We start from the raw sequence: 27,503 nt of genomic DNA, 5'->3' as shown, positions 1-27,503 counted from the left end.
GAAAGCAGATTTGGGTTAGATAGGCTACATTTAACTTTTCGGGCATAATGGAAATAAGCAAATAAAAAAGACTTTGATACAAAAATATGTTTCCAAGATCTATCTTTGCAATCTAAACCTTTAGGAATTACCTGAATTGGGAACAATAAGGTGACCTCCGAGGGAGTTGAAGGTCCCAAACGCGGTACAGGATGGATCAGTCTGCCTTGCTAGACTCTGATTCTTCAGGCTGAGGGCCTCATTCTCCAACAAGGATTGGGTCATCTGAGGGGACAGCTTTGATGCAAACTCAGAGAGGTCATCTTGGGGGGTGACAGCACCTGAGGTGTTGTACACTTTGATTTTCAGGTTGGGAAGCGGATCCAGAATTGGAGAGTTGGTCATTGGGATTTTGTCTGAGACGTCATGCAAGGCATAGACAGGTCCTCTGTACATGGCCGCAGCTGATGTCAGGTCTGGGGGGACCGCCAGGAGATCTGAGTCAGAAAGAGAAAGCAAGTCCATTTGAATTCTCCATTCAGGCAACTTGCATCAGTCAGAATCCCCCAGACACTTACCGAGCCAAAAGCAAAGCAACTCAGTGAATATTCAAGATGTATAGACTCTAAGCTTCTGCTAAAAACAGGGCAATTAGATGACTGGGATCCATTTTATTATTGGCTACAAATAAATAGACAAGTTCATTCTATATTTTGCCTTGAAGTTTACTCATTGCTCCTAAGGTACTTTGCTATGTCAATAGATCGGATTCACAGACAGTGGTCCCCACGAGGTGACTGCTGGGTGATAGTTTCCCTTGTCTACACTGGATTTGGGTCATCTTTAGATCACCATATTCAGAGCAATACAAGATGTCTTTTCAAAAGAAAAAAAATGGGGTTCCAGAAATCAGTCAACCAATCCGTGTACTCTTTTCAAATAAAAGTTAAAAAGTATGAGAGAGAAACCTGTTCAAGAAGAAAAAAAAAGATGATTTGTTCTGTGAATGAAGTTAATACAGTAATGAACAAAACAGACCCAAATCCCCAAGTTCACGGAGCTTCTGTTCTAGCTGAACCACATGGCCTGAATTTCACCGATTCTGACGCCACGCAGGAGACCGCTCAACGCAGAAGCCGCGGGTGTGAAGCACGCTGTTCACTGACCTTGTCTCGCTGCCTTGATGTTCACGGGCTGAAAGCCTCCGTTGAGCGCTGAAGAGTCAATGATATCAGATTCAAAGTCTCGATGGTTCTTCCGATACACAAACAGGGCGACAACCACAGAAATGGCCAGGCACACGATCACCGCGATCACGATGCCGACGTACAGAGCAACGTCGTCTGAATCAGGGGCGGCTGGACGGGGGAAGGAAACATTGGACCAGCTGGTTAGAGAAATTCCCCACAGTACATATACCTGTTGCTATAATTTTTTCAGACATTTATTGCCTTTTTTATAGGTTAATTTCAAATCTATTTCGAAAGCTATATAAAACAACTGTGGCCTTTCAGTGGAAAATTATCTCTGATTTCTTTTCGTTTCTCACTCTGCATCTATCCACCCACTAATCTATCTTAAGTTGGGCAGCATAACAGACTACTTAGTATGAGGCATAAAGAGAAACTGGAGCTAAAACCATCCCAACCCACAGGGAAAAAATGTTTATTATGAATTTCAGGTGGAAAAGTTTGGAAGGAGGCTTTGAATTTGCTGATAGTTCTTTCAAAACATAAATATAAACACTCTGTTAGAAATACCTGGCATCTTCTGAATCTGTATATTTATTGGACCAGAGTAGTTTCTAAGTATAATTCCCAGCCATGAGATTACTTTCCACAGCACTGCCCTCACTTTCCCCTGAAGCAGTGACGTGGTGGGTGGGAAGGGTAGAACTAAGCATAGCAGATATTAGGAGTGAACATGCTGGATTTGAAAGGTGCTTTCAGAAGACCCAGATCTGGGGAGCAGAGGTCAATGCCGATAACTCTAGGCTGATACAGATTTCATGTTACCTCTGAGAACCCTGAGCTTCTCGTGGTCTCTTGTCAGAGATTCACATTTGAGCTACTCATTCCTGGAATGGAATATAGCTCCCTGGTGCACTGAGTAAGATAAAGCTCTGGTCCAGGAAGGCCAGACTGCCCCAGAAGGCAATTAAGCATTTGACCAACACAGTGTGTGGTCATTTGGGAGATGGTTTCTTGGTAAAGTAAGAAGAAAATTCCCATAAATGTTGCATGTTGCCTTGGTGGCATAGAATATGCTCTGATCCAACTGCAAAAAGTGACAAGAGCTGACAATTAAAATAAAACAAACAAAATTAAATCTGTCCTCAATCCCACGGCCAGCTTTAAGTCTCCATTTTTAGTTTTCTGTGACCCACAAAAATTTTGAGCAAAGTTAACTGAAGCGGCTCGGTTCACTGTAAAAGAGATGATTCAACTGGCATTTCAGGGGTCAAGAACGGCCTTTTTATGCTCAATTTTATTTACATTTACATTTTGGGAGGACAGAATTTTCAAATTTGTAGGTCCCACAATCTCCTGAAAGTTGAGGGACCACCACTCTCTCCTAAGACTCACAGCCACGTGGTTTCTATTAGAAATGACTGGTCATTTAGACTGCCAGTGGCTCACGTGCTCGTCGACATCCTCACATCGTGGTATGTGACTCCCTGGCAGTAGAAAGGAATTTCCTATTGGAAATCACTCCATCTCTTTTAACATCTTGTGTTTAAACGTGAAAAGGTGTTTTTTTTTTCTTTTTAACTACTGTATTTCCCAAAGTTTCCAGAATCTCCACTTCCCCATCAATCAAGTCAATACTGACAAATCTTTCCAGAAAACCAGTGGCATCCCAAACACTCTTGGTTGTGTGCACACCACTTCCAAGTGCTGATTTCACTTCTGCTGGGTTTATTTGAGACCCTGCAGCACATTCTGAACTTGGGTCAGAATATTATATCTAAACCCTTAATGTTCTCCTTTACCAAGCTGTGATTACTTATTCAACATTTATGATTTCTAACTCAACAGATCTGCATTTCCTCAACCCTTTACTTTTTAGCATCTGAATCCTGCCCTTTATTTACATCAGCATATTTCATGATATGTTTGTCAGCCACTGGGACTGAAGAAAGGAATGGTAGACTGATAGATTGTAAAGCTGGCAGAGACTTGAAATGACCCTTTCTTCTCTTCAGCAGTGAAAATCTAATTTGTCTTTCATGTTAGAATATATTAGGCGCCTATTTCCTGTGTGCACATCTGTGATCCAAAGAAAGGTAAACTTGAACTGGGGGCAATAGTATTAAAGGATTATTCAGCAACATAAAGACCAAACATCAAACTTACAAGAAAATCCATATTCATTCTGGGTTCTCTGTTCAGTTGAAATAGGATAAATGAAACCTTGAAAAGAAACAAAAAATGAAACAAAAATGGGAACAAAATCAAATTAATGAGGGAAACAAAATGAGAAGCATGAAAAATGGTTTAATTAAAAGAAAAGGAAAAGAAACCTGTGGTCCTTTAAAATTCTGGTTCAGTACAGAATTATGATTTTGCATCTCCTGTCTGCTCTGGAGCCTCACTAAGAATTAATAAGTAGGCAGATTGAATTTCAGAGCAAAAACTGGTCTCGAGTCACTAACTTTGGAGTGCTTAAAGTCTTTCTTTTATTGAGCATAAACTCTAATGGATCTAATTTATTTCAGACATCAAGGGTCATTAGCATAAGGAAAATCTTTTTTCCTTATCCCTGCCATATGCTTTAATTCCCAGGACATATTCAGAAAGGCTCTCACCAGTTTTTTTCTTTTTTATTTAATCATAACAGCTTGCTCTTGGTCTAACAGAACTAAAGATAGACCTGTCGTCCTTGGTCAAAGGTTAAAGACCCATTTACTGAGCCGAGCCGGACCACCTCTCCCCCTCCATCTTGAATCCACTGTTGTTTCTCGCCCCCCCTATTTAATAGGAATCCAATAGGATTACCCAGGGGCTGGGCAGTTTGTCAATGCAATGGGAACTGGATGCTTTTTATTTGAAATCATTCAAAAATCAATAGGGCCCAGGGGTTATAAGGTTATTTATTTTAGGTCTTCAGAGGAATGGTGTAAATTGGGGAAAATAAAAACCTCACCTCAACAGTACATGCAGAAATCACAGTAGCAGTTTTACTTGTCTTTCTTTTTATTATATTCCACAGTAGGAAACAACATGATGATGATGATGATGATGATAACTAATGATAACAATAATAATGTGAAGCAGAAGATTGGGAAGAAACATTGGAAAAATGTGGAACATAAACTTTTTGAAATGGAAAATCTACAAAAGTTTTAAAGTATAACTTGTAACTGGCACCCACAGTTTCCTAATATTTAATATTCTGCAACATATGAATGAATCAAATGATACAGTGCCATTTGGATTAATCAAATCAAGATGAATAAGAAGCATGTGAATTAAACTTTCCTAGTACTCAAGGGCAGAAATGTAGAGAAACTGCAAGAATCACAATTAATTGGTTCAAAATTAAAGGTGTGTAATGCTTTAGTATTAAAGGTAACTCTAAATAGTGCCTCAGGTAGATCTTTTGTAGTTTGCAGAACACTCCGTTCTTACAAGCTCTTTCCCTATTTTGAGGAAATAATTCTGGAGGAACACACAGCGCTACCTTAATGAAAGCAAGGTTTGCTGTAGCACAGACAGGTTTGCTCTGAATTAATTTTTAATGCTTTATTTTAGAGCAATGATTGCAACCTCCTGCTCAGTTTTATAAATATTATATTCCTTATTCCAGTTGTCTGAGTCCATGTATTAGGTTTGATTTTCATTTTTAAACACTTCTGTCTGGTAATAACCTTTTTCTATTTGCATTCTGTGAACTCAATAAAAGGACATCTGGGACATATACAGGCCCTAGAGAAAAGGTTATTTATTCTTAAAACTCAAAGACTTAAGGCAAAACAAGTTCACTGCTGCAGAGGAGACCAGATAACTGACGCCATAATTTTGGTAGGGATGACGTTAAGTAGAGGGATGTGAAAGGATTTCTTTTTTGCAGGTGAGGAGGTCTAGAAGGTAGGTAACATAGAATATTTGGGGATGGTCTGATGTTCACCCTGAAAATTTTGATGAAACTCCGCTTGAGCCTGCTGGAGTAAGCAGAGGAGCCGTGTCTTCTAACAGGGGACGCCTATCTTCTGAGAAGTAGAACATGGTCTGAAATGTCTTCCTGTGAAGCCGTTCTGGGTTTTCCTTGGCTTCCATCCCTACTTCTCAACAGAATCCCTGTTCTTGACAGGCAGACCGAGGAATAACAAAAAGGAACTTTGTAATTTTGATTTCAATCTCAACTTTCCCATATTTATGTACATCTATACCACTCAGTAAATATTTTTGTGCCTTATGGAATTTATCTGAGACTTACACTTCATTCCAGGCACAGGACTGGAATCCATCCATCCATCAATCCATCCATTCATTTACCAAATAGTCTTGAACCTTGTTGTATGCAGGTTTCTATTCTACTCATAGGGTCAATGACAAACAAGATAGGAAAAGTTCCTGCTTTCATTCTAGTTTAACAGAAGATAAACAAGTACACAAAATAATAATAAAGATCATTTCAAATGTTGAAAAAGTTTAGAAAATAAACTTTTTAGAAAATCAAACAAAAGAATATAATGATTGGAGATATAAGGATGACCAACTTAGGGAATCGAGGAAGAAGTTTCTGTTGAAATGAAATTTGAGCTTAAGTTTGAATGATGAGAAAGAATCAGTCAAGTAAAGATCAGGAGGTAACAATGTTCCCTGAAGAGGGAGAGTAAATGCAAAACAAAAACGGAGTGTTTGGGGCTGGCCCAATGGCATAGTGATTAAGTTCGCACTCTGCTTGGGCAGCCCGGGGTTCATAGGTTCAGATCCTGGACGCCAACCTAGCACCACTCATCAAGCCATGCTGTGGCGGCATCCCATATAGAATAGAGGAAGATTGGCACAGATGTTAGCTCAGTGACAATCTTCTTCAAGCAAAAAGAGGAAGATTGGCAACAGATGTTAGCTCAGGGCCAATCTTCCTCACAAAAAAAGAAAACCAACCAAACAACAGCAAAAAACCCCAGAGTGTTTGGAGGGTGGTGAGTGAGAGGAAAAAGGGAGGCTATAGGCTGATGGCTGAGCAGCAGCCAGATCATGTAGGCCTGGTGCTCCATGATGAGGCATTTCAATTTTATTCTAAATGAAATGCAAATCCTGTGATCGAATGTAATTTTGGAAAGATCACTTTGATTTCTCTGTAGATAATGGAGAGCAAAGTGACAGGATTTCGTGGATGGTTTCTACACACGTCGCTTGGGAGATGTCTATCATAGGTGGAACAATATATTTGATGAAGTGTTTGCATTTGAGGTTGTTCTAAAATGAAATAAAAATGCAGAAATAAAAATCTCACAATTAGTTATTCCTCACTGCCAATTAGCACCAATCTAGCCAGACTGTTATTTTCCTACGTGGGGGAAAATTGAAAACAGACCGGTACTAAGTATATTCATCAATAGTTCAACAATCCAATTTAGTCTGTTATGAAAACACTGATAAAAAGTTTTGGAGACAACTCTGTAAAACTTTTCCCATCCTCTCAAAACACTTTTGCAACTACACAATTAAAACATCACTTAGGAGGCTGGGAATCAGAAAAGACGGGGATTACTGTTCCATTCCCTAAACAAGGGGAACACAGAATCACTTTCTAGAGTTTGTTTTTACGCTTCTCCATCTGATCCGTCTCTCAGGAACAACAGGGGACATTTTCTTCAGCTAATGAGATGACCCTGCTGAGAGCAGTCCTAGCAATAATGAAAAATAACATCTCTGGCAGAACACAGTGCAAAATAATTGTTTTTAGTGTCACTACCAAAAGCCTGGTTCATAAGTTAGGGATTTCAGTTAACTTTCCCACTACTTGAAAGTAAGGCCAGATGATAAAACACCCCAGCTGTTGGCCAAGACGGTGAGCCTGAGTTTTCCAGTCTCGCGGACTTCAGTTTGAACCCTAGCTCTGTCACTGCCTTAGCTGTGAGAGCTGGGTCAACCTACCTCAGTTTGCTAAGCATCAGTTTTCTAATCTGTGTAAGGGGAGATGATGCTCACTTTCATATAGTCATGGAAAGGATAAACGAGATTTGTAAAGTGCTGGGACGTTGCAAGCGATCAATAATTGACAGCTATATCAATATCACTATGATGCCCACTATAAGTACACTAAGTTGCTGAGCTCCTCAAGGATTTCATTTGTAGAGTTGACACAGCCTATTATTTAATGAGTGACCTTCAGAAATTTGTTTACATTTCAGGTTCCCCAGTTAATTATGGAGACAAGGAGCCCAGATTTTTGGAGAAACCATGAGCAATGCACTCTTTTAATTACTGTATACTCTTTCCCACTCTCCTTTTAAAGAGGTTTATTCCTGGCCTTTGTGGCTTCTGGCAAAGACATCGTGGCAGTTTCAGAAGCAAATTTCCAGGCCAGTGTTCAACTTGATGCTAAAATGGTTTCTCAACCAGAAGTGGTGCCGCTTCTAAAGGGGGAGTTTGGAAACGGGGCAGGGGAGGTGCTTCTGGTCGTCACAATGATTAGGGGGGTTGTTTGTGGCATTTAGTGAGTGAGGGCCAAGGATACCGAGTATCCTGCAGCGGGAGGAACAGTCTTGCCAGGGAAGGACTGCAACAAAACGCCCCTCCGTGGATAACAACTTTCAGAGTCACCTCTCTTGGACCAATCCACCCAGTGCAGGCCCGGGGCTTGCCTCCGGGGAGGGCACGGGGCTTGCCCTCTGGCTGCGGTGGCCTCAGCAACTGCAACCAGGGGACACCAACCCCAGAGCAGCATTTCTGCTGTGGGAAACGCCCAGGCCCCATGACCTCTGTGTGTTTTTTGTTTTACTTTGTTTTTTTTTTTATTTTTAAAGAACATTTATTTTTCAAAGGAGAGATTTTCCGGACCTGGGAAGATAGGGGTTGGAGGAAGTTTGATTCTGAAAGAAACTTGAAGTAAGTCAAGGCATGAACAATCTGAAAACCAGACCAGAGCAGGCTGCCTTAAATAGTGAAATGTTCCATATGCTAGAAAGCCAACTCATAGTTGCTCAGAACATCACTTTAAGAGATGATCTAATCCAACCTTTTTCAGGTGAGGAAAACGAGTCCCAAAGATGAGAAGTGGTATTTTAAATTTACCAAAAGTGTTGAGAGTAAAATTTGGTTTCCACCCTCCTGTCAGTAAAGCTGGCGATGTGCAAGTTTTGCATTGTCCAAGTCTGGGTGGCCCCAAGCACCTTTGTGTTGACTGTAGATTTGGTCTGTTAATAAAACAATTTTCCAGCTGGTGGTAAAGTGACTTAAGGAAGGAGTGACTTTTTCTAAGTTTCACAAGGTCATCCTTTAGAGCGAGATGAGGTTGCCATACTTTTCAGCTGATGTCTGTTACAAAAGATGAGAGCCCATGGCCTCGTATCCTAAGAAGGAAAGCGAGCTTCCCTTGGTGGTATACAGCAGTAAGCAATGCCAAGGTATCCGGAAGGCCATGGCTCTGAGTTGTGCAATAATATGCCTGAACATAGCCTATCTGGTGCGTTTATATTTGGGAAGTCTCAGGAACAATGCCAGAAACTACATGTAAATCGTCATTTCCCCAATAAACAGCAACTGCTTTGATTTTTCTAGTCTTTTAAAAATAATTCTTTTCATGCAATGTGGGTAATAGACAATAGCCAAAATGATCAGGACTTTATGACTAATTTTTTAAAAATATAACACAAACTTTTTATGCCATAAGTAGTATTTTAATAGAAAAACTTATCAAAATCTGCTGATGTAAGAAATGTCAGACCCTCTGAGCAATCACTGGCCAGGTTTAAATTCCTCAAAATCGAATCTATGCCTGTAGGAACTTGCAAACCCCCGGGAGTTAAAATAGATCATTGATTAGAACCTCTTTCTCTCTGCAGCCTAAGGAGGCAGAGCAGAGAGGGGCGAAGGGACTTGCCTCACATCACACAGCCGGTGAAACAGCACAGCCGGGGTCAGATCCCAGCTCCCCGCTACAGCCCCACCAGGCTTTGTAAGGACTGTCTGGGCACTAATTAATAGATTTAAATGACGAGGGACAAGGAAATAATAGAAAAGGGCTCGATACATTCACGACTTCATTTGCAGTTCATTTATTGAATGAGGTAAGGCTAATTATGTAGACCACAAAATATCTCTCCATTTGAAATACTATCATTGACATTCATGAGGAAGCTAAAACAGAGAGATTTTTGCCCTTAAATGAAGCAACTTCTAGTGTCTTTTGTTTCAAGTGTGGAGCAAATGAAGACGTGTGCACCGAACAGGCCTTTCTGCTCTGAGGTACCTGGAGAGCCAGGCTCGAGCGACAGCGGGGTTCATGCATCACACTCACACTCTATTTGGCATAAAACCCTACAATAAGTAAATAGTTAAAGGAGAAACGTTATTTCTCTAAAGAATGATGCCAACAAGAAAAAAAGAATAAACATCAATAATTGGAGGGACACCAAGCGTCAGAAGAAAATCACATTTTAAAGCAGTGAAAAATTGGACGATCGATCTCGTCAAGATGGGGGCGTAAGCAGACTCTGAACTCATCTCCCATGAACACAACCAGGTTACAACTATTTTTGGAAAAATTATGCTGGGTGGAAAACTGAAAACTGGATAAAAAGAACCCCCACAACAAGGGATAGTCCTGACCAAGGTGGAAAAGGCAGACATTCCTGCTGGAGAGGAAAAAGCCACCTTCGGGAGCAGCGGAGCTTCTCAGCTGGCCAGGCGGGAGCCACCCTAAGGTTGTGGCAGGAGACCAGGTGAGACTATTGAACTAGTCCAACTGAGAGATGCTGGTAGCTTGGCCTATGGCGACATCAGTCAAGGACAAAGTGTCATCATGTCAGATTTGGAATGATCTTAGAAATATAGCATAGTAGCAGAAACCCTTGATAACTGGAGAAAATGGAATTAGCATACTGAAGAAAAGAGTGAGAAAGGACATCACAGGATAGTGCCACAACATGGCTTGATGAGCGGTGTACAGGTCTTTGCCTGGGATCCAAACCCATGAAGCAGAATGTGCAAACTTAACCACTATGCCACTCGGCCAGCCTCCAGATAACATTTTTACAACTATGAAAAATTGGTTGTTGCTTTGATCAAGTCATTGTATTATTTCCTTAAACAACTTTTGTTCCTGGTGTTAATAATAGACTATCTTTTCCATTGGCTAGATTACCTTTGTCCTTGTGAATGTCTTCTACCGCAATCCAACAGTCACTCAACACAATTTGCCAGAAGTCAATTCTCTCAGACACACTGTCTTGAGCTCTCAATCCCCCACATTCCAGAAGTCATTGCTTCCTTGGTAGCTGCCATTCTGGGATTTTCTCTTTTATCTTTATCCTGTGAATTCCTGTTGCTCCTTTCCTATGTCAAATATTCTGTTTACTCAGTCTCGGGTCTTCTTATAAAATTTAGTCCCACTTTGGGTAAAACACACCTTCCAATATCTTTCTGAGTTTGAGTATATTATAGAGAAATTATTTGATAAATAGTGCTTAAAAATGTCTTTATCCTCTCTTCCACAATTGTGTTATATTTTGGCTGTGCGTAAAGTTTTTCCTCAGAATGTTTGAGAAGCTATTGCTCCATTGTCTCCCAGCTACTGTTGAGAAGTCTGATGCCAATCTTATTTCAAAACTTTGCATATGAGCCATGTTTTTCTCTTTGTAACACTTTGTATTATCTCTTTATCTCAAGTATTATGAAAGTTTATGATGATATGCCTGAAATTCTGTGGCGGAAACGACTTGTATCTTGTGAGTAATTCCCTCATGGTTATAAAGGTTTGATTTTTCTCTAATCTGCAATGTAAGTTATCAATCTATCTTAATTTATTGGTACTCATGATTATAGTATCTTACAGTTTCATCAAAAATAGCTACTTTGCCTCAAAGTCTTGCCTGTAAGTGATTTCTTTGAATATACATTAAGCTGAAATCACATAAAATAAACATCAGACCAAACAATTAGTTTCTGGAAAGATCTCTTCCAGGTTAAAGAGATTCCAAAGCAATCTGTAAAGAGTTCATCCATGATCATGCTAAGCTTAGCATTCCCTGGGGTATGTCATACATATTTTCTTTACCTTGTAATTCTGCTTTTCCCTATTCTCTCTTCTCTTTGCAAAACATCTGATCTCAGTTGACATAGGGCTTCTGATTTTTCTATTAATGCATGTCACTCAAATATGTGCATGCCTTGAAAAATCTGTGTCCGCTTATTCGATATTTAACTGAGTTATTTTTTGTCCAATATGTAATGTCTATTCCTTTACCCTCTCTTGCATTTCGTTACAATGTTTCCTTCTACAATTGTTGGTCTTTAACCTTTTAATACACTTTTTTTAGTATTCTTTCAGCGCCTTCATAACTGCTAAATCCATTTATCTTCTCTCAAATTACTGAGCCCTGAATCATGTGAATTACTATTATGATAATTTGTCTGCATTTATTCCAATAAAGAGCACATGAGAGTCTCTAAAAGAATAAGCAAACAAATAAATAAAGCAGTAAAAGCTGACAACCACTTGCTTCCAGCATCCAAGAGCCCACCTGAGAAAACATTTATTTCAAAATGGGACAGTTTGGGTTCAAATGCTGGTTCTTGCACTAACTTGTCTTGGGTGCTCGGTGGGCTATTTTCAATTTTATGCCTCAGTTTCTTCCTTTGCAAGATACAGCTATTATTAGGGGATTAACGAAAGTTCTGTTTGTCAGGTTAATTTCTGTACTTTTTGAGTTTGATTAAATTGAACTCAGGTCATTTTGCTTCAGCTTGGCCACGTCTAACCCAGTAGATTAGAGGTAGAAGCAACTTACACCACGGCCCAAGTTAGTGCATTAGGTGGAAAGTGAATAAAATTAAAATTATATCTGCAATTACTTTAAATTCCTAAAATATATGAGATACAGTAATTTTTCTGTCCTCCAAAGTTTGAGAACCACTGAGTCGGATTTCAGAAACACCTAAAAGGAAAGTCTTTATGTAGATGTTTGGGAATTGAAACTCTCTGTCTTTTGATTAACTATCTAATTCCTAGTGAAAAGGGAGGTGGGTGGAGATTATAAGGGGTTCCTGATTGCCTTCAGGGCTTACTTATTATATTTCAATATGGAGCTGCTTCTACGACCTTAATACATGTGGACAGATTTTACGATATTGTGAGGATTAATTCATATCTTATATGGGGGTAGTATGTAAGTTATGAATACGACATAACTCAGTTTTAGTTTATAAAAGCATTAAGTGTGGTCTATAAAAGTAAGTATTTTAAATCATCAAGTTTTGGGGTAGTTTCAGCGTATTTATCTATCTGAAGTACACGAGACCCCTCCAGAAGACCTATCCTCATTTTACGATCCCAGCTCTGGAAGACTCTTGCTGTTCCTGAGGGATCCCCTCTCTCCTCATCCTGGCTGCCTGGTCTCTCTTTTTGCCAGTGACTTTACATTAAGTCAAAATATGAGATTTTTCTCACCCCAATCACATTTCTTCTGATGCAAATGTTCTTATTAAAAACCTCAAGCGCCATTCAAAATAAACATATCCAGATTTTTTGCTTTTGCCCTTTTAGGTTGGTCCTTATCTAGGAAGCCCATCAGGACTGCACTAATGATGTCAAAGGTCAGGTCCGTCAAAGACACTCATGGTCATTTATTATAATTTACCACTCTTCTGGGGGTTTATTTATTGACAGGAGCTTAAAGAACTCCAAATAAATGCATACATAAATTCTAGGACACAACAACAAAAACTGAAAAGAACATTTGTTTATCACTGCTGTCGGTTATCTAAATTGCCAATGCTAAGTCCTGCTCCAGCCTTCCTAGGACAGTAGGCAGACCAGGCCTCACTAAACGGATCCACAGCCCTGTTCCTGACAGTAACAACCACGCCCTTCTGAAAATGACTAGCAGGGAATTCACATCTCAGATGTAAGTCTTCTCTCGGAGGTGAAGAATAAATGTCTGAAATTGAACTCAACAGCTGGGTAAAATCAAGCCTATAGATCAGTTGCCCAAGTGTTTTTAATGCAGTATATTCTCTCGCCATCAAGGCTCCTTAAGAAAAATAACAAACTATTAAATCCAAAGGCAATGATATTATAATCCATGGTAGTAAAGACATCTGATAGAAGAAGCAAAGTGATAAAGACTCAAAAATAGAGAGGCTGGTTTCTAGCATGTGTATCACCCTCTCTGCTGGATTGTTAGCCTTGCAGCTCCGTGATCCTGAAGGAGTCCGTGTGGGGCTGTGGTTGTGAAAGGTGGCATCTTTCTTGGGGCCCTCAGGTTTCTCTCCACCCCAGGAGCTGAGGACCTTGCATTTGTCCTCGTACACTCATCCGCCTGGGCCACCAGTGGTGTGAATCGGGTTTCTGTGGGCTAAAGTGTCTAACCACATCCCTGCTTTTGAAAGCAGGAAGATGTGTTACCAGAAAGGAAAAAAGCTAAAGCAAACCACACTCATTACACCGGAGACAGCAGAGCAGTGTGTCGGGCAGCCAGTCCACATACAGAATATTTATGTGCCAGCTGGGACACTATGCATATCAAGGACTATACAAACACACTATGACATCAACTCCTTCCAAAATACAGATAAAAGCACTCACTGTCTGATACGCACAGTTACGCTTTCCTATCACACTGCTGTGTGGACAAGAATTTCACTGGAAACCGACTAGCACCTTCTCAGATGCCTACCACAGTGGTTATAAACACATCATTCTAAAGTCAAGAAAAGACTATCTGTAAGGTAAATTATTTCCCCACATTAAATGCACCTGGGATTCCGGGGGCCCTGGTATGCAGTGTGTCCACACCACAATTTACACGCGGAGTGCTGCCATTTCCTCTGTACGTGAGAATTAATGGAAGAGCTGTGCGACATATAAATTTTTTAATGAGTAGGAAGTGCTAAATTTGCAGACTGCACAGCATTTTAATTTCCCAAAGTCAGGAAGTTCACTGATGCAGACACAATTCCAGGTAGTTCTTGTTTGTAAATTGAAATTTTTAATTTGTCTACTGTGGCATAAACTTTCTTCAGCAGGAAGGAGTAATTCTAAATTCAGATCTGAACTGCTACATATCCCTGTGTGGGACTCCAATCGTTAAATAAGATTAAAAACTAAAGTCCATAGGAATAGCTGCAGTATGTAATAATCTAATTGAGTGTATTCATAAATACATATAAAGCACCATTTCTGGACCAAGCCACAGAGTAGCCCTTGGATTGCTATTTTCAAAAGGAAGAGGTAAGCACGGACTAAACCATCACACACCAACCATCACAAAGTGGACCTTACTACAAATTCCTTATAAAGATTATAAAGGTTAAAAGTCATCAGGTCTTGATAATACAATTGTATTTCAAAATTAAAGGTAAAGATGCTTATTGACTTAGCATTTTTGGAGATTTTCTTGAGTGCTTTTTTCTTCTTCTGCATCTCTTTCTCTGTGTCTAGCGTTCTCTCTCTCTCTCTCCAGAACAATTTTATGTAAATCCTATTTCAAAACTATATGGCAAAACCAGGGGCTATTTTCATATAATTTTAGGGATGATACAAAGAAACATAAATGGGTACACAGCACAGTGGAGCTTCCATTACAGCCTTTGAATGAGACACAATATTCTGTAGTATCATTAAATAAAAACAGCTTAATCTGTTATTAATATTATTAATGATATCAGACATATCAGACATGTGTGTTTAGTTATTTTCAATAGTGAAAAACACTCCAAGTCACTGCCCTTTCTTGTTCAATGTAATCCATACCTGTAAGGATACCTAAAAATTCCAGTTATTTTTTTTGTTTGTTTTTTCCATTAACGATGTGCTTATAAACCAAAAATGTCCAATTTCTTTCTGGGACATTAAGTGACTTTGATGGTTTTTAATTACCCTTTAATAATGCATTCTACAGAAGTTCTTAATTTAAAGGCAGTGTCTCCAGTGCAGAAACTATTTTTTCAGGCCAATGAGCATCTATCCAGTGTAATAGATACATGATACACATTACTTCAATATCAACCAATCTGTACAGACGGCCTAAAAAAATTAGTGGGGCTTCTGAAATTGCTTAAAGACCATGACCTTGTTTCACAAATGAAATTATGTAGCACCACATAATGAATCCAATTTATCAAACAGTTTAAGGATAAGTATGGCTGAGAGGACAGAGTGATAGGTATATGATAGGCAACTGGGAAATAATGCAACACTATAACTCAGGTCCAAATCCTCGTGTCTTCAAAATCCTTTTATAGATGCACTTGATTTACTGGTTATAAGTAACTCGGGCCACCTAGGTTTTATGCAAATACTTTTGTGGTAATCCAATCTAATTTGAATCAATGTGACCAAATTCCCAGGATGAGTCAGTGCTAGGGCAACATCTCAAATCCCGACACTCCTGCTTCCGAGACCACGCAGTTGGTCTAGCCAATCCTCAACATACCTTTTTTAAAAAGTCATTTACAATGATAAACATAATGAAATACTAAGTATAAAGAATATGGAGAATAGAAAGTATATTGAAAAAGAGAAAAATTACTTGTAATCTCTCTAGCATAAATGCACAAGTTTCATTTATCTTTTCCTAAGTTTGCAGTTTACATAGTTATGATTAAGTGCATATGTAGATCCATATTCTGCTTTTTCATGTTAAACCATCATCAATATTTTAGTGGCATATGATATTCCATAAGTAAGTAGTATGTATTACATTAGCCATTGCTCTAATATTAAACTTCTGGATTTTGAAGTTTTTACAATAAAATACAAAGAATGTGAACATATTTGTCACAGATCCTTTTGGGTATTTATAATAATTACTCAAAATTTATTCATTGAAGTAGGATTACTGGGTTAAAGGGTGTGAACAATTTTAAAGCTCTTAACTCATATTGTCAAATCACTTCCCCAAATAATTGTAAAAATTTGTATTCCCATTAGCAAGATACAAAAGATTCTACTTTACTGTATATTCACTAACATTTAGCATTATCATATATTTACAATATTGAATAATTTTCTTAGTAACCCTCAAAGGCTTTTGATTAACAATTTCAATTGACACTGAGATAATACCTAGATTTCTAAGATGTCTTACACAGACAACCAACAGCCTGGTAAACAATTTAGAAAACTTCTGGTTAATTCTTCAATGAAAAATGAAACATTCCAAAAACTATAAAGTCTAAGTAAAACAAAAATCTAAATTAAAACTATAAGTAAAAACAATCTCTAACATGTGTTACTTAGGCATAATGAGAAATGGGATTGAATTAAGAATGTCTTAATCAGACAGTCAAAGCCATTAATTGGACATTTTTAAATAAAGACTGAACGATATTGCAAGTTACATAGTTAACTTATATAACTCAACTTTCAATCTTTCTCTATAGTTATGATTTAAGTATGTCTCTCATAATCAGTATAAAATTGGATTTTTTTCCTAGAATTTTGAATTTCCCTTAACAGGTAAATTTAATTCATTACATTATTATCCCTGATATATGCTGATCCCTGAAATATACCACCTTATTCATTGTTTTCATTTACCACATTTTTCTTATTTCTTTTTTGCTCCTTTCTTGCCCTTAAAAATCTTATTTTGAATTTATGCATTTAACTTTTATGTGTGTAGTCAGTGTTAACATTTTAACTGGACCACTTGAATCAGTAAAGTCTTGTGCAAATATTATTACTGTTCTTTTCCTGAACAATACATGCAAATTAGAAAATTTTAACTTAGATCACACCTTCGCATACTCTTTGTTAATATTATCTATAATTTAGTTCCATCTTATTTTCAACTTCCTCTTAATTAATTAGTCTCCCTTTTTATAAAAGAATCAATTTTCTTTAGAACTTTACTCAGTGAGAGTTTTTGAGTAGTAAGCCCTCTGTATCTTGATTGTCTGAAAATCTTTTTAATTTTTCCCTCTTTAGTAATAAACGATTTTTCTCATTCTATCTTCCATGTGTTTTCATTTCCCTTTTATACAATCACTCGCTTTTTCTTTCTTTCTTGTATTCTGAGAAGTTTCATGACATCTATATTCCAGTTTACTAATGTTCTCTTCAGCTTTATCTAAAGTTGTCTCTGATCTGATCTGAGTTTTAATCTTCCATTGAGTTTTAACTTTCAATCACCATGTTTACAATTATAGATATTCTATTTGATGTTTTCCCAAATCTATCTGTCCTTTGTACAGTATTCTATTCTTTCACTTGTCCTTACATTCCTCTTAAAAATACTGTTGGTCTTCTTCTTATTTGTTTCATAGGCTCATTCAGATTGCTCTATGAGGCCATGTTATGAGAGTACTAACTCACCTGTTTATTAGGTTGCTGACTCTCCCTTACAGCAGACTGTTCCCTTGGGTGATATGAAAATTAGTACTGTAAACTCATTTTCAGGAGTGGGCTATTTTTATCATAGACCAATGCACTTGGGTTGTGGAAAGAACTCCAGAGAATGTCTTGCTGTTTGCTTCTGCTGGTTCCCCAGAGGTTTCACCAATTATGTAAATTATGCATCTTTTGTTTTTTGCTCCCTATACTTTATTTTAGACTCCATACCAGAGCTGGGTGTATGATTGTGGTTTTATTATAGCTTTTATTTAAATGAGGACTTCATTTTTCTTTTCTCTACCATGAATTTTCCTTTGGCTTCTCTAGGCTTACTCCGGGTGTGTAAAAATTTTCTAGTTATTTTTCATGGTGGGGCTAGCCATTTATGAATATAGCCAGCTATATTCAGGGTTCTTGTTTTCAACTCTCAGCCTCAGGCTCTCTCACATGTGTGGTTTCTGCGTCCGTGCCAAAACTGAAACCCTAACTCCCAAGCCCTAGGACCTACATCCATGTCCAATGTCCCTCTTGGTTATTCTGGGGTCCATTCACAAGTTACCTTTCTAGATTTGAGTTTCTACTTCATCTCTTGCATTTGAGGATCTCTCTATCATCTTTCTTTCGAACTTGATTCTCTCTCCCTCACACACACACTCCATATGAGTGTGCATGTCTTTTAAGTTTTAATATTTTATCCAAGATTTCTACATATTTTGAGTCTAAGGTGGTTGTAATGAGGGAGGTGGTTAAGGAAGAGATGTATCTGAATATGATTGTTTTGAACAAATTAGTGAATAAGCATTGACAGTCATATTTTCTGAATATTTCACATTATATTGTTCTTAAGTACCCTTTTGGCTTTTAAAACATACTACACCATAGTATCTAGGTAACTCTGCATTCTAGTGACATCCATTATGAACTCTGAATTTCTCCTACCTAGCAGTGTATCTACATTTATAACAGAATCATTTGTAGATAATTTTGAGTAGATTCGGAGTTGATATTGCATACCTGTTTCAATGGTAAGTAGAATAGCTTATTTTGAGATAATATTGCAATATTGATGAACTGTTTATTTTTGAACTATTTACTAATACATTGAAGGCACCAACTCTCCTAAAGTAAATAAACATTAAATGATAATGCCTAAGTGTTGATTGCAACTTTCCAGGTGTCTTTTCTACTCCCATTCTTTTCCTTAATACAGGCCTTGTCCCTCTCGCAAGCTTGGTACTTTGACTACTGGAAAGCCTTTTGTTCTCCAAAGTAAGGGCCAAGAGCAATACTATTTCTTTGCAAGACTTTGGCAGCAACACTATGCCAGAAACACCCAGCTTGCTGGTAAACAGAGACTATAGCTTTCACTGTAAAATACTATAATTACACAGCACAGCAATATCTCTGTGGTTTTTATCACTGAGGAAATCAATAGTAGTACAGACTACAATTCTGTCTTGCACTAGATTAGATATAGGAGGGCAGATAAAAGAGTTTATTGACTTAGTAGGGGCTGTTACTGTAGCAAACCAAAATTGTAAAAGGAAATAGCTTTTTAACTGACTGATTTTAATCCAAACACCCAAATGTTTCAGTCTAACAAGAGACTTGATAAAAAATAAACAAACAAAAAGGAATAACAAAACTCCCCTCTTTGTAGCCTCATTCCCCTTCCTTATTTACACACACAGTTCAAACCATCATTATTGGCAAATAGCCAATCATAAGAAAAAATTCTATTAATGCTGTTAGAAATAAGCCAGATGCTTAGGGGATGCTATGAAAGTCTTAATTTGAATATTTCATGTTTGTGTTTGACAGATGTCATAATCTAGAATGTGTCATTTTGTGTAAGTAATGAAAGACCCAATGTTGCATCTTGTAGGATCGTAGTCCTTGTTGAATAGCTTGCTTTGGAAATTTTTAAACATGCATAATAGAAGCAGCAGGCAATAAATCACCCAACGTTGAAACATAATATTGAGAGAGGGAGAAAGAGAGAGAGAGAAACTTCAAAGATTGTTATTTATCAATCACATGAATCAATTTGTTCACCACCAAAGGAAGAATACCAAATTATAAAAAGAATAACTTGTGTGGGGAATGTTTTTGTTTTAATCCTCAACTCAAACTCACGCCTGGAGGAACAAAGCTTGTATCGCGGAACAAATGGTTAGTAAAAGAGCTGTGTTCTTTTCCTTCCTGCGTTTCCGGAACAAACTTAGTGAGATGCACAGTGGCAGTTCTCAGAAGCTGTGCTTTACACGCAGCAGCAGCCCTTCTCAAAGAATGCAACGTACCTTGCACAGAAAAATAAGAGGCCTATGGATTTTTATTCTGTCAGTAACATAATTGCATTTGAAGCAAGGTTTCTTTTTAAAGGTCTGTGTGTATACACTCTAGAAGGTAAAGAGAATTTCATAAATGTGGTGAAAATAAAATATTTTGTTCCTAAATGGCAAATACAAATACTTCTACACAAATATATTTGGTTGCTTGTATTCCAAAAGCAATTTGTAATGTGTTCTAAGATGTCAACTCTTGGCCACCATTAGTTAAGATCCAAAGACAGCACATCGTTCATCCATCCATCTGCACAGGTGTGATTTCTGAGCAATTCTTAGTGCCTTAATTCCTCGTCATGAAAGAGATGGTAAATTTGTGTACACCGAAGGGCTCCTCAATATAGGGGTAATAGTTCACAAGTGTGGAAATCAAACTGCTATCTCATTAAGAAAATCTAGGGAACAAAGCAATGAAAAATGGGGAATATGTAGCTTATAGCACCCATTATATTCATGAGCCAATCTTCTACCCTCATTTTTAAAACTTATTTTTATTAACACTATTTCCTTTAAATAAACGTAATTAACACAAACCCAGCATTTTCAAGGAGTTGTGAAGATGTTCCCACTAAACACTTGTAAATTGGTAAATCTACCATGGAAATGCTTCCTGTTCTTATATACGTTTTATGTTCCATGGGCATTTGTTTGGTAATGGCCATGAATTAGGAATAAATACCTTACTTTTTGGAAGTCATGCGACTCTGTGAGGAGTGTAGGCTGCTCTTTTGTGCTCTAATAAACCTGAGTACTGGTTTCTTGGTCGGGGAAGAACGACAGCCCATCCACGGAAATGACTAAATCACTCTTTGCTTATGGGAAAGCAACACTGTGTGTGTCATTTGGTAACTGGACACAGTTATTATTCATTTTGCTTCCTGGGAGATTAACTTTTTCAATTTAGAGAGAAAGCTAGGATATTAGTATAGGTATATTATAGCATTTTTTGTTGTTCAAAGAATTTTTAATTTCTAATATTTCCTTCAAAGAAATCCAAATGGTTAAATCTCAGGCCTCCCCAGTGTCTGTCGTTTGCTCAAATAGACTTACTCTGCATGCAAAGGCCATCCGTGCAGTTCTTGGATTGCAATACAAGGCCGTCGCAGTCCTTGCCTCCGTTCTTGGGGGCGGGTGCTGTACACTCCCTCCTGCGCCAGTGTGTGCACTCGGTCCCACAAGTAGACCACTTGCTCCATGAGGTCCACCTGCCATCCACTGTCACAAAAAAACCCAGCATCAGGTCAAAGCGAGGAGCTTCTTGAGGGCAGAGGGCAGCAGAGCTCAAGTATAAATAAAACAAGACAAAAAACTGAAGAAAATGCCCCACTGAGGAATCCTGCATTCATTTCAACTGCTGAAAGTAGAGCATGCTCTACATACATTGTCTGGGCTCTGCGAACTTTCCTCACTAGGTGTGTACCCGGTTCCTCACTGACCAACAAAGGAAGCTTAATGAGACACACAGAAACCAAAGCTGTCACCAGGAGCTACCTAAAAGTAAGTCATGGTGGTGCCCCTTTTTCTATTAAATGGGAAACTTCTGAATTTTCTATTGAAAATTAGGGGGCCTCTTTTTGGATCCATAATTCCTTTGTGCATAGTGTCATGTGGGCAGAGCAAGTAAACCTGTGTGGGGGTAAGGAGCAGAAGTTGGTAGAATGAGAAAGAAATCTATTTACCCACCCACTCATCCACCCATCTATCCATTCATCCATCCATCCACCCATCCATCCATCCACCCATTTATCCATCTATCTATCTATCTATCCATCTATCACCTATGTATGTCCTATATATTCTTTTTATTTTATTTTCATCCAGGCTACTTGATTCTGCTGAGGTCTTCCACAATACCTTCTTGAAAAGACTATATTATTTTCAATTTACTGTTTCATGATTCCATTCCATTATTTGATGATGTATACATTTTTATTTTTATTTTAAAAATAGTATTTAGGCATATTCCTAATTTTTTGCTGTGATTCAGTCATTTAGAATTGACTCATTTTCTTCCCAATTTTGGTGGCTGCCTTGTCAGTAATTTCAATGATAATGAGCTGAGATACCTTATTTTAAAAACATACAACTTAAGTCCTAAGTTGAAAAAAATATATAGTAAATTTCACTAAGGTCATACTTTAAAATGCATTCTTTAAAGGTTCTTACATAAATAGGATAAAAATATTGAAATAAGACTTAAATTTTAAAAATTTTCCCTGAAATATGTAAATAATTATGATTATCTAGAATTCAATGTAAAGCAATGTGAACATCATTTATTGAACATCTAATATACATAACATCTTATACCTGGATATTGACAAAAATTATATCAACTCAGTCTACAGTTGGAGAAATCTATATGATTTCATATTAAATTATTGTGTAAATATATTATGAATAATACGTATAGAGATATAAACATGGCCACATGAAAAAATGATGAAAGCATTAATATTTCAATCATACAGAGTTGGCTACATAAGCAACTCCCAGCTATTTGGAGAAAAGGCATTTGCTTTGACCTAGACCATGCCAAAGTACACACACACACACGCACATTTCCATTTCAACTCAAAATGCTCAGTGAATTTTTAATTGTGGGAGACAACACCTAGATAAAATATAGGACAGTATGAGATAAAGTACTGAAATTCTAAGCCTAGTCAAAATTTATTCCGTAAATAAAAGCTCTCAAGGGGTTCAATGTGGGATACTGTTTTGATATTTGGAAATCAACACTGGAATATAAAACATAGATTATATCTTTCTCTCCAGTTCATTTCTCCAACCCTTCTCTGAGAAAGGTTTTGTTAAAAGATGAACTGGACAAAGGCAAAAGAGAGGGAAGTAAGAAGACTGTATATTTAAATAATGAAAGTGACAATATAATAGCTATTCCAACAGAGTGCACTAAACTCATGGATTATGTCAAAATAATTGTTGCTTAACTTTTCAATATATTGTATAATTAGGCATTTTAGTGGGTTTTAGTTTTGGTGTTGGCAAATATTAACTTCCGTTTACCTAAGGATAAGAGCTGGAGACAATAGCACAGAAAGACAGGCAGAGGCAGAGGGATACAATCTTGCTGTAGGTACCACTGCAAACAACTCACAAAACAGGTGAGCCACATGTGCAGATAGTAAAGAGCTGACTGCTGCGTATTTTCAAAATCCATTCGCTCCTGTGTAACAAAGTTTAGACTTCTCTTAATTCATTCCAAATGTTTTATTTGCCCTTGCCCAGAAACTGACACCAAATATCAAATATTTCAGTCTAAAATATTTTCTAAATTTCAGTTCCAATTAATTTCCATGGCTTTCTGAAGATCAAAGATTGTTGTTCCCAAAATGTGTGGCTTTCGATGCTGCTCAGATCCCTGGAATTATAGAAGCTGACATCTTGGCTCTGGCAGTTTTGTCGAGTAACAGAGAGGGATTAAATTCATAAGTGTTTAATCTCCTGTTTTATACTATTCTGCATGTTTGGGTAATAAAGTTAAGTACTCTTTTAGGGGAAAATACTTGATTTCCCAGCCATGTAGACATTGAACGGTATGATGGATTTAAATAATGTTTGTCACAGAGTCGGGTCAAGAATAAGGCTTTGTATATATCCCCTGAAGCACATGTCTAGAATGGGTGGAGATATCTGGAACGAGAGCACTGGCTTATTTACCTGGGCACAACGTGGTACAGGCTATTTTCTGCACACTCTGCCCTTCACAGAAGGCACCCCCATTGAGAGGTGCTGGGTTGGTGCAGGTCCTTGTGCGTTTCTGATACCCTCGTCCACAGCGGCTATTACACACAGACCACTCTGTCCAGGTGGACCAGCCACCATTCACTGGAAGGAGGTAAATAATAAAGTGTCGATTAAACATATGTGCATGCACACACAGACGCACAAACCACACACAACACCTAAACAAGAAGTCATCTCCCAAGTGACCACCTAAAACTTCAAAGCTAGAAGAGACCTTGGACATCATTTCATTCAAAGTTTTGTTGCAGACCTGACGAATCTAAGCACACAGATAAATAAAATGAATTACCAACATTTACTCACCTACTCAGAAAAGTAAAGAAGACTGTTGCTGTTTCCTTGGCTAGTGTTCTTTCAAAAAAAAATACACCTCCTTACCTAGTTAAGCTCCAAAAATTACTTCTGACAGCTTATCTCAAATAATAAATGTTTACATTCTATATGCCAAGGCTGCAAGTGGATCTGAAGCCTGAGAACTGGATAAAATCATTTAGCATTTTCTTAATAACAGATGATTGATTATTTTTCTTTAGCATACGTAAACTTCGCAACCTTTTCAAGATTTTTAGTCAGTTTCAGTAACTAATCAGTGAACCTGGTTAAAAAATAAAGTCTTACATTGCTGGATTTTTAACTGAGTAGCTATTTGATCAAACTGGTGATGAGTGGACGTCATTGAAATGGATATCAGTTTTGTGGATAGAGGCTAATTATGGTGTTTGAAGGAGCTGTCAGTGTGGGCGTGATTATAAAATCTATACTTTAATACAATGTTCACTATTTACCTCTGGAGATCTTGCTCTAGAAAATACTCTGATATATTTCAGCACTTCAATAATAAGAGTCTATGAAATTATTGTAATTAAGCAATATCTAACAAAAATTATTTGCTGGCAATTAAAACGTGACATAACTAGTATGTGCACCCCTCTCCTGAAAGAAAGGAAGAGTGTTAGCTATACACATCCTGTACGCACACATCACACGCCCAGCACCGCCTTTTCTAGAAACCTATGCCATAGGGAATAATCATGAAGGTGTTATATTTACAGACACAGACAAAGCATTTTTCACAACAGAGTTATTTTTTACATAAAGATAAACAACTGAAAACAATTGTAATGTTCAACAATAGGAAAATGGTAAAGTAAACCATGTACGTTCCTGTGATTGACTCCTAGGCAGCCATTAAACATGGTGCTGTAGAAGTCTATTTAATAACACACGAATATTTCAACATTATGCTTTAAGTGAAAAAATATATTTATATCCATCCTTTATTTTAAAATTCTATCTATGCATAGAAAATACCAGGAGTATACATATCAGTCTTTTTTGAAGCTACCTCTGGATGGCAAGATGACAAGATTATAGGTATTTTCTTCTTTGACCTTTTCTGTGTTTCCCAAATTTTCTATAATGGATATATATTTGCCATCTAAAAATTATACTAACAAAAATAAATATAGACTCAAAGATAAAATACTGATTATATGTATATGTTTTCTGTGGACTTCTGGTGAGCCCAACCTATAAGCCTTGGACAACATATTTTATGGGGCCATGAAAAGGACAAGCAGATGGTTGATGGGTAGAATTTCAGTCAGTGTTCCAAAAAGCAACTTAACCTGCTCGACTTGACAAAACTCCAAATGCTGGGGAATCGTCAGTATAAATTGCTTACCAGCATACTGGCAAGCTGATATTTTGGGTTATGATATATGTATGCTGCTCTTCTAGGAGTTTAATGAGAAGTGAATAATCATAAACTTTTACAGAAGGAAAGGCCTTTGAAGATCCTAGGCTTATTCCCTCATTTTACAGAGAAGGAGACAAGGGCTCCAAGCATCCTGGTTAAGTGACCAACTGAAGGTCAGTTAGGGGTAGAACCGGTCTGAGAGCACAAGACTCCTGAGCCCGGGTCCCATGCTGTTTCCTGAACTTCAAACGCTGAAGTGACTCGTGTCTGATCCTAAAGACAACGTTTGGCTTGTATTTATGGATACTGAAACATGCTATACATAGAAAAAGAGATTTGCATGTATATTAAACATCTATATAGAATCTGCCTTCATTAGTTATTTGTGATTGGTACACGCTGTAATGTGCGCCATTTCTCTTTTGCATTTCCAATGCTGTTAATTAGTCATTCAGACGGTTTAGAAAAGACAAAATGTAGGACACATTTCATTGTCACTTAAGAAAGGCAATTGCTTATAATTCAACATAGCCGTTATCTTGACTAGGAAATTAAACCTCAGAGTATTCACAGGATAAAAAAAAATAGTATGCATCTGTCTTGTGATGAAAATGACAGTTTTAAAGCCTCACAACATTCAGTCTTTGGAACATGACAGTAGTTTCTGTACTCATAACTCCCTGCAGCACGAGGACACATCCATCCAGAAGATGCTATCTGCAGGAAGTAAGTACCATGAGCCGGATACTTGTCACTGGCTGTCCCTCCTTCATAGTTATCCAGACACTAAGGCGCTGGAGTGTTGTTTCACGCTGAAGCAGCCATGAAAAGCTTCCTTATAGTCTAAGTGGCACCCGTAACATTCAGGAGGTGGCATAACCTCAATACCACCCAGTGTGGTTCAGTTTCCTCTGAGACAATGACTCATCAAGAAATGAGGACCTACTATGTGTCTAATACTTGAGAAAGACATAAATATGCAGAGCTGTCTCTTAGTCTACAAAGGAGCTTAAAGCTTAGCTGGGGAAAGGGAACTGCTTGTGAAATGATTATAAAACCAGAGGGCTAAACCCTACAGGGAGATACAAGCGTCATGTGCTACAGCAAAACTGGGTGTGAAATTGTTCAGTACTTCTGGAGAAAGGATAGGCTTAGAGATGAGAGGGATTAGGAAAGGCCAGAGAGTGGGAGGGAAGCTTCATGAAGAAGTCATTATGTTGAACCCAGTTAGGATTAGGGCCACCTGGTGACGGCAGCGCCTGTCTTCCTTCTGAACGCCCTTGATGGAGCATGTAAAGCAAGCTCCAGGAAGTCAAAGTTGCTCTGATGTGTTGGGGGAACACGTCAGCTCCAGTTCATCTGAGGCTGTGCAATCACGGGACTGAGCCAAGGCCCACACAAAGAGCAGCAGGTGGCTTTAAGCATCTTCATCTCCAAACTCACTGTATGACTCCGCAGTCCCGGGTCCAAAGCGGGGAAGGCTTAGGGAGGCAGGAACATCTCCCGGCACTGAGGTAGATTTCCTTCACTTTCCTATAAGCTGCCTGCCAAAGGGCGAGGATCGTCCAAGTCTAGTGTCTCTGAAAGTGTCAAGGAAGCAGTTAAACCGCACTGTCCATGAGAGAAGCTGAAGAGAGCAGCAATGGGGATTGAAGGGGCCTCTCCCCTGATATCTTACAATTAAAACGAGAAACTGCAGTTTGACGTGAACTAGACTGAGACCCAAAACTCACCGTAGACGATGACAGTCGCAGTGGTGCTTTTCCTCTTGGCAACAATGTTTTTGGCGACACAAGTGTAGTTGGCGGTGTCTGAGAGGCGCGCCTGCTTGATGATTAGGTTGTGATCGATGGTGATATAAAAATTCCCATCTTCAACGGGGTCAATTATGTCTTCATTTTTCAACCATTCCACCTAAAGGTGCACCAGAGAAACAGATCAATCCCCGGGATGGACCTCTTGATGGCTGCCTGGCCTAACTCGTGTTTTGCAACATGTATAACATTGCTCCATGTTAAGAACTTCTACAAACCGGGAGGAAGTAACTTTCTGAGGTCATGTTAAGCATCACTCACCTGCCAAACATGCTGATTCTGTCTGTACTACATTATTGTCAAATGTCAATGAACCAATTGGGAAATACAGAGCTCAAATTGTTTTCACTTTGCCCTGCAGGCGGGAACAGGCAATGCGCACTGCCA

General features: G+C 38.3%; 1 protein-coding gene across 4 annotated transcripts in view; it reads right to left on the bottom strand.

The window, feature by feature from the left end:
- The window catches only part of UNC5C (unc-5 netrin receptor C), a 357,794-nt gene that overhangs the window by 44,196 nt on the left and 286,095 nt on the right, over positions 1 to 27,503 (bottom strand). For 2 of the 4 annotated variants that reach the window (XM_008529401.2, XM_070614238.1), the window contains exons 5-10: positions 27,036 to 27,216; positions 23,517 to 23,684; positions 20,886 to 21,050; positions 3,336 to 3,392; positions 1,146 to 1,337; positions 132 to 476 (exon numbers count right to left, since the gene is read on the bottom strand). In XM_008529401.2, the coding sequence (XP_008527623.2) occupies positions 132 to 476; positions 1,146 to 1,337; positions 3,336 to 3,392; positions 20,886 to 21,050; positions 23,517 to 23,684; positions 27,036 to 27,216 (1,108 nt within the window). The remainder of the gene's footprint in view (positions 1 to 131; positions 477 to 1,145; positions 1,338 to 3,335; positions 3,393 to 20,885; positions 21,051 to 23,516; positions 23,685 to 27,035; positions 27,217 to 27,503) is intronic. The other 2 variants (XM_008529402.2, XM_070614239.1) reach the window with 1 other exon arrangement.

Source organism: Equus przewalskii, chromosome 3 (genome assembly GCF_037783145.1).
Source record: "Equus przewalskii isolate Varuska chromosome 3, EquPr2, whole genome shotgun sequence".
In the NCBI taxonomy this organism is placed as follows: domain Eukaryota; kingdom Metazoa; phylum Chordata; class Mammalia; order Perissodactyla; family Equidae; genus Equus; species Equus przewalskii.
The sequence above is the reverse complement of the archived record's forward strand: the minus strand, read 5'-3'. Positions and strand labels throughout refer to the sequence as shown.